General features: G+C 54.7%; 3 protein-coding genes across 3 annotated transcripts in view; 1 reads left to right on the forward strand and 2 right to left on the reverse strand.

Moving 5' to 3' along the window:
* PTSG_10082 (erlin-1) overlaps window positions 1-1,621 on the reverse strand; it is a 3,732-nt gene extending 2,111 nt beyond the window's left edge. Inside the window, exons 1-5 of the mRNA XM_004988935.1 lie at window positions 1,421-1,621; window positions 1,187-1,268; window positions 903-949; window positions 721-782; window positions 281-360 (exon numbers count right to left, since the gene is read on the reverse strand). Of these exons, the coding sequence (XP_004988992.1) occupies window positions 281-360; window positions 721-782; window positions 903-949; window positions 1,187-1,268; window positions 1,421-1,530 (381 nt within the window). The 5' untranslated portion in view covers window positions 1,531-1,621. The remainder of the gene's footprint in view (window positions 1-280; window positions 361-720; window positions 783-902; window positions 950-1,186; window positions 1,269-1,420) is intronic.
* Window positions 1,622-1,639: 18 nt separating this feature from the next.
* Window positions 1,640-5,253, forward strand: PTSG_10083 (uncharacterized protein). The gene is made up of 10 exons (XM_004988936.1): window positions 1,640-2,065; window positions 2,280-2,402; window positions 2,659-2,747; window positions 2,943-3,059; window positions 3,396-3,456; window positions 3,726-3,779; window positions 4,054-4,146; window positions 4,364-4,464; window positions 4,696-4,764; window positions 4,926-5,253. The coding sequence occupies exons 1-10, from the start codon at window positions 1,867-1,869 to the stop codon at window positions 4,989-4,991; spliced, it is 972 nt and encodes a 323-aa protein (XP_004988993.1). The 5' UTR covers window positions 1,640-1,866; the 3' UTR covers window positions 4,992-5,253.
* A 222-nt stretch (window positions 5,254-5,475) lies between these two features.
* Window positions 5,476-7,264, reverse strand: part of PTSG_10084 (uncharacterized protein) — a gene marked incomplete at its 5' end in the record, with an annotated part of 3,501 nt that continues 1,712 nt past the window's right edge. The window contains 4 exons of the mRNA XM_004988937.1: window positions 5,476-6,026; window positions 6,210-6,305; window positions 6,552-6,792; window positions 6,969-7,101. Of these exons, the coding sequence (XP_004988994.1) occupies window positions 5,835-6,026; window positions 6,210-6,305; window positions 6,552-6,792; window positions 6,969-7,101 (662 nt within the window). The 3' untranslated portion in view covers window positions 5,476-5,834. The remainder of the gene's footprint in view (window positions 6,027-6,209; window positions 6,306-6,551; window positions 6,793-6,968; window positions 7,102-7,264) is intronic.

The raw sequence follows: 7,264 nt of genomic DNA on the forward strand, positions 1-7,264 counted from the left end.
AGCATGGTTGGCGTCGTGGTGGGTGGTGGGGATGATGGTGATGGTGGTCGTCGTGGTTAGGCGATTGTGGTCGATGCCGTGGCTGAGTTGAGTCGGAGTGGTGAGTGGGGAGGGTGTCCAAGAGAAACGTGTGCTGCTGTGAATGGTAACGACGGCAGCAAACGTGGCTCTTACAAATACGAGGAAACCAACCACGCGCAGCAGCGACAACAGCACGAGCAGCATCATGTGTAGGCGGCGAGACTAGTGTGCAACTATTGTGGTCACCGTGCTCACTTACTTGGTTCAGCTCGTGGTGGACCTTGTGGAAGATGAGGGCGCGGTCATAGTCCGGCGTGTACTTCTTCACAGTCTCGTGCACTGGTGGTGTCGTGGTGATGGCATGATTGTGTGAATCAAAGCAGACATGTGTGAATCGAGGCAGGCTTGAGCACACGCATGTACAACCCAGCACTTTGCTCAGCGTTTGCGTCGCCGTCAGCCTCTTCCATGCATGATCAAATTGGCAATTTGGAACTCATTCGCACGAGCATGTACACACACACACAAGTAATGACACACACACACACACACAAACTCGCACACACACAAGCAATTAAAGGAACAGACACACACAGACACAAACACACATACGCGCGCGCACAAGATCATACTCGCACACACTGGCACAAGCTCATACACACACACGCACCCGCACACCACACAAGCACTATCTCTTACCGTGGTCAACATCCAGGATGTTGACGACTTCAATGCGATCGAAGTACACGATGACACCTCCGCTGCAATTGTGATGTGGTTTCACATTCACATTCACAGTCAATACGCCACGCATTTAGTGTGTGAGTGAACGCGGGCACGCCTTGAGGCATGGGGGCTGTAGGTTTGGCAGCGGAACGTACCTGGTACCGCACGGTACATTTGTGACCTCATCCGTCTGCAGTGTCACCTACAAACACGCGTTGTTGATTGTTGAGTGTGAGATCAACACACAGCGCTGGGTAAGCGTAGGAGCGACGCGCTGTGTGGCGATGCACGCAAGCTACTCAAACACACACACACACACACACACACACACTCTCTCTCTCTCTCTCTCTCTCTCTCTCTCTCTCTCTCTCTCTCTCTCTCTCTCTCTCTCTCCCTCTCTCTCTCTCTCCCGGGGCCTCACACCAGCACGTGTATGCACCTGGATCTGGCGGTAGCTGGTGATAAAAGGGAGCATGATGTGGTACCCTGGCCCGTTCACCGTGGACAGCAGCGCGCCTCCTCTATCGTGATGTGCCCCCAAGCAAGATGAGGCCGCAGATTCTAGCTGGGAGCAAACGTCCACGTCAGACACTTTGTGACGGACACAGAACCAACCGACGAACCGACAACAGCGCAAGCACCACATCATTGCAAGCAGCACAGACGGCTTCACCTGTAGTACACCGCGACATAACCTTCCTGAACGCTGTGGATGCCAAACTGCATCACCATCAGCGTGAACGACAGTGCTGCAACCAGCAACGGGCCCACGATGCCGGTCATATCGACGTTGATGTCAGCGGATCGCAGAGGGGAGGAGCGAAACGAGGAAGCAGCGTTGGCGGGGATACACGGTTCACGACAGGACAAGAACAGTTATTGAAAATATTCGTTACTTTTCTACAAGTACACTGCTTCTTTGGTGCTGCTTGTCCTGCTCGCTTGCTTGCTTGCTTGCTTGTTGTCTGTTTGTCGCACACCGCCAGCATCAAGTGCCACCTCCACACGCTCCACACCTCCACACGCTCCACACCTCCCATACGCTCCACACCTTTGCACCTCCACACCACACCTCCCATACACCGCATCTTCACTGACCCACACAACGGCAGAACAGCCATGAGCGCAATGGACGTGGGCCGGGACGATGAGTCACAGGCAGCCACCCTGTCGACGGATGCAGACACCAGCTTGGTTGTGGATGGTCATGCCGCGGCCACGTCCCTGATTCAACTCCACCCCATGGTCATCCTCAACATCTCAGAGCACTACACTCGCATCCGCATGAACCAGGAAGACCCTCGCCAGACCCCACCAGGTCGGGGGGTGTTGTGTATGTGTGTGTCTGTGTGTCTGTGTGTCTGTGTGTCTGTGTGTCTGTGTGTCTGTGTTTGTGGTTGTCCATTTGTGCGGTTGTTTGCGTGTGCGTGTATGTGTACATAGATGTATTTGTCCGTGTTGCGGCTGCGCCCTGAGGCCTGATGTCTGCAGACGAGCCGTCTCACACGCTTCCATTATCATCCCTTTGGCAGTGCTTGGCGCCATTTATGGCACACAATCGGACCGCAAGCTGGAGCTGTGCACATCGGTAGCCTGGGCAACACAGGACGACGGCTCTCTCGACACAATGCTGCAGCTTCAGCTTGACGAAGCAGGTGTGTGTCTATGTCTGTGTATGTATCTGTGTGTGTGTGTTGCTGGTGTCGACGTCGAATGTGTCGACTCACAAAGCCAGCACTGACCACGAACCACCTCCACACCACACACTCACACACACTCACACTCACTCACACTCACACTCACTTACACACACACACATCCTCACACACGCACATCCTCGCACACACACACACATACGCACGCACTCACACACACACATACGCACGCACACTCACACACACACACACACAGTGAAGCGAAACTTTGACAACTATGAGCTGCTTGGGTGGTACTCCATTGGCACAGCGCCAACCGAAGCGCACGTCACCATGCACAAGAAGGTCTGCCACCGCAGTTGTGCCGTCCTGTGGTCGTGTTTGCGTCTGCATGTGACAGTTTTGCATGGGTGTCGACCAATTCAGCTGCACCCTGCTTACTTCGCCTTTCGTGCTGTTTGTTGCCAGCTCACGCCATTCAATCCATGCGCCACCCTGTGTTACTCCGTGTCACCCACATGCGCAATCATCTTGGCTCAGGTGTGTGAGCTGACGGACTCCCCGCTGCTGCTGCTGCTCGACCCGAAGCAAGACGTGGCTGGCGAGGCCCTCCCGGTCGCCCTCTATGAAACATTCATGGAAGTCCGCCAAGACGAGGTTGGGTGAACGCGCGCGCGTGTGTGTTTGTGTGTGTCTGCGTCTGTGTGTCTGTGTCTGTGTCTGTGTCTGTGTGTCTGAGCGTGCGTGCGTTTTTGTCAGTGTGTGTCAGTGTATGTCAGTATGTATGTGTGTGTGTGTGCGCAAGTGCGAGAGATTGTTTCAGTATGTGCATGTGTGTGTGTGTGTGTACATGTACATCTGTGTGTCAGTGTGTATGTGTATATGTGTGCGCGCGCAAGTGCGAGAGATTGTGTCAGTGATCACTCGCCACCATATTTTTTTTTTATTTCTCCTCACGCTCATTCTCTGAATCGCTTCCCGCCACGTGCGCAGCAACAGCTGAAGTTTCTCAAGGCAACCTTCACCATTGTCACAGATGAAGCCGAGCGCATCGGTACGCGCCCACACCTTTGATCTGCTTTGCCTCCTCACGTCCTGTGTTGGTGTGCGATTTCACTTGACACGCACGCATATGCACGCAACCGCACGCACACATTTGCACACACATGCCCACGAGCACTTGCACAGACACACACGCATACAGACAGACAGACAGACACACACCCACACCCACACACAGCCAACGCCCTGCGACCCTTGTTACAACACTGACGCCGTGCTGGCTGTTTCGTTTTCCCATTCAACATTGCTGCTGCGGTGCAGGCGTGGATCACATTGCCAAGTCTGGTATGCACGCGCAAGCAAATCAATCGCAAGGTCTGGCTGTGGTGTTTGGTGCTGGTGTTTTTGCGTGGGTGATGGTGGTAGCAGTGGTGGTTCTAATGGAGACGTTTGCTCCTCTGCGCTTTCCGCTCTTGTTCACGGCACACGTGCAAGACAGTGCAGTGTGTTCTTTGTTGGTGCTGTGTGCCTCAGATGAGCATCGAGCATTGTTCACGTGCACTGCGCTCATTTCTTGGTTACCCCTCACCCTGACGCTCTGCTCTCGTTTGTTCCCATGTGTTATATGCACACACACACACGTTTGCAGTGGAGATGCAGTTAACTGGGCAGTACAATGCGATTAAGATGCTGTCGCAACGCATTGCCGTTATTCGCAACTTTCTGTGCGCTGTCAAAGCAGGTTGGCATGCATGCAATTGTGGCCGCTGCTGGACATATCTGTCATCTTCTGCAACACACACACGCACACTCACAATGCACACAGAGAGAATGAGAGAAGAACAAGCGTCGCAGACACACACACACACACTCTCTCTCTCACTCTCTCAATGCGCGCACACAAACATATCCACACGCATTCCCACCCACCCCCACTCTGCGGTCTGTGTTGCGTGCAGGGGAGGTGGCGGCGCCGCGGCACGTGCTGCGGGATCTCGCCTCGCTGTGCAGCCAGCTCCCCGTGGGCGCACAGGACACGCTGCAGAGCACCTTGATGAAGGTCCTATTGCTTGCTCATTTGCTGTTTTTTTTTTCGCTCTCGCTCTTGTTCTTGTTCTCGTTCTTGTTCTTGTGTTCTTGCTGCTGCTCGTACTGCTGCTGCTGCTGCGGGTGCCCAGGCTTGTTGAGTCGTTGATGTCGGCGCCGCTCACCCACGATACGTCGTCCCACCACTCGCACTCACGAGAGCCATGCTGTCCATCCCAATTCAATGTTCCCCTTGTTGTTTCAGGAGATGGTTGACACCACGCTCGCCGCCAGCCTCACTGAAGTGACCAAGGCCCTCAACACCGTAACTGAAGTGGGTGTGCGGGTGTTAAACGCGTGCCATTGTACTTCAACGCACTTTATTGTCTTGTTCCAGCTTCACGCACATGCACGCACACGCACTCCATACATATGCAGACACGTTCCCACACTCAAATTGTCATGCACGCACACGTACACATGCACACACTGCAGATGGCCCAGCATGCAAGCGCGTGCAAGCCAAGAACAAAGGCTGTCACACACCAACGGTTGTTCTGACAAGACCCCTGGACGCCCACTTCACTCCACTCACCTGTCACAGTCAAACACGGACGTAATTAAAAATACAACAAGCGCCTCAACAACCCTGTCAGCACCATGACTGAACATTTTATCCCGTGCTGCTCTTCGTTTCAACCTTTGTTTTTTTTTCCTCGTGTGTAGCAGAAGAGATGTTCACAATAGACCCCTCTCTAAGCAGTGACTGACGTGACATTGTGCAGATGCTGCTACGTTGGTGCCGCGAGGTTTTGAGTGATGTGATGCCACAAAGTGTTGTGTGTGAGCAGCTTCATGAGTGGCTTCACATGCAACTCCCTCACATCAAACGAGCGCGCCCAGCAACAGCCATACAGGACACCTGGCTGGATGCACGCTCGTACTTTAGTATCTGCTGCCGACTCACCGCCATGGGTTGTCGGTGCAGTGCTCGCACTTCCCACATCCCACCTACCAGCGCACCGATTAAGACATACGATGCTGTCGCACATGCTTTCGTTCATTGATAAGTCCACTTAATGGTGCTGCAACCTTGCAGACAAAGCATCACACACACACACACGCACACGCACACATGCGCCCCAGTTGACGGCGACTTGCGAGAACTACACAGCGAACAAAAGCAACACATAAACATAATGAAAAACACAACAGGGCAAAAAGGCGACAATGAATGACAAAAAGAGACAGCAATAAAGGGGGGACGATAGAGAGACAAGAGAGTGGAGGGGGGGCATGTTGACATGTGCAAGCGCGTGCGTTGGTTGCGCGCAGCCAGTGCACAGCAGGTGTACGCGAGGGTGGCTCCTGTCATGACGCCCCCATGCGTGGTGCATCACGCAATCACACGACGCTTGTGACGGGCCCGCCCCATTTGGACACGACGTCCGGGTCTGGCGTTCGTGAGCGCGTGCGCCCGCTCGGCGAGGTGGAGGACGCGACGCAACCAACCTTGTCGCTGCTGGCAGCGGTGGAGGTGGTGGTCTTGGACGTGCTGGCTGGGAGCGGGGAGGAGGGTGCCTCAGCGGTGTGGCTCTATGGAAGTACAAGTGGGTACGTGAGTTTTTTTTTTTTTTGGGGGGGGAGGAAGGGATGTGAGAGTGAGAGTGAGAGAGAGAGAGAGAGTGTGTGTGTGTGTGTGTGTGTGTGCGTGTGTGTATGTGCAAGCGCAGACAAACATGGAACGTTGACCCAAAGCAGCACCCCGTGCCGATTTACCGGCGTCTCGAGGGAGGTGGTGACGTCTCTGAGCATCCGCTTGATCACTTCACCCTCAAAGCCTGGCGCAGCGCGCAGCCACGACTCAAGCGCCTCCTGCAGCATTGGGAAGTTTGTTTGTTTGGTTGGTTGCGTGTGTGAGTGCGTGTGTGCGTGAGTGTGTGAGTGTGTGCGTGAGTGTGTGTGTGTGCGTTTCAGAAAAATGGCGAAAACGCTCTGCTAGCTCACGCCACATGATCCATTGGCTCCCTCCCGCAACACACACACACACACACACATAAACACACACGCACGCACGCACACGCACATAGAAACATACACGCGCGCGCACGTGTTACGCACCGCTGCCTCTGGCGCGACGACGCGGTGGATGTTAGCAATGTCGTCCTCGGAGAGAGTGGTGGGGGCGCGCCTGCTGGAGGTGGTGGAGAAGCGATTGGAGAATTGAAGACCCGTGGCAAACGCCTCGGCGTTGGTGGGGGTCGTCTTGGTGGTCACATCAAGGTCAAGGGCGTTGATGGTGGGCACAATGCCTCGCGACGCACGGAAGCTGTTGGCCCACGGCTGAAGGTTCTGTCCATATCTGCACACGTGTGCGCAGGTGTGAAGGTGTGCAGGTGCGTGTGTGTGAGTGCGTGTGCAATGAGGGTGTGTATGAAGTGTCGAGGGCGTGTTCACCTGTGTCCTTGACACACGCAGACGCACACACGGTAACAAGGACACGGCATGTCGTGCTGCAAGCACCCTGCAAGCACCCACCTTGTGACGTTGCCGCGCTGCCACGATTCGACCTGCGGCTGGCGGAATGACTGGCGGAAGGTCGAGTCTGGCCGGAAACTGTCGTCATCAAGCGCATCCACACTCCGCGTGCCAATCGGAACGCCCCCACGCCCTGTGTCGCGCGCGCGTGTGTGTGCAATCGTGTGTGTGTGCAATCGTGTAGTTTGTGTATCGTGTATTGTGTGTGAATCGTGTATTGTGTGTGTGTGTGTGTGTGTGTGTGTGTGTGTGTGTGTGTGTGTGTGTGTGTGTGTGTGTGTGTGTGTGTGTGTGGC

Source organism: Salpingoeca rosetta (genome assembly GCF_000188695.1).
Source record: "Salpingoeca rosetta unplaced genomic scaffold supercont1.32, whole genome shotgun sequence".
Classification (NCBI taxonomy): Eukaryota; class Choanoflagellata; order Craspedida; family Salpingoecidae; genus Salpingoeca; species Salpingoeca rosetta.

Excerpts from the sequence above, each read along its gene's own strand:
- PTSG_10083 (XM_004988936.1), top strand. The coding sequence starts at position 1,867 with ATGAGCGCAATGGACGTGGGCCGGGACGATGAGTCACAGGCAGCCACC. Across the intron at positions 2,403-2,658 it reads GCTTCAGCTTGACGAAGCAG|TGAAGCGAAACTTTGACAAC; the intron begins GTGTGTGTCTAT and ends ACACACACACAG. Across the intron at positions 3,457-3,725 it reads AGATGAAGCCGAGCGCATCG|GCGTGGATCACATTGCCAAG; the intron begins GTACGCGCCCAC and ends GCTGCGGTGCAG.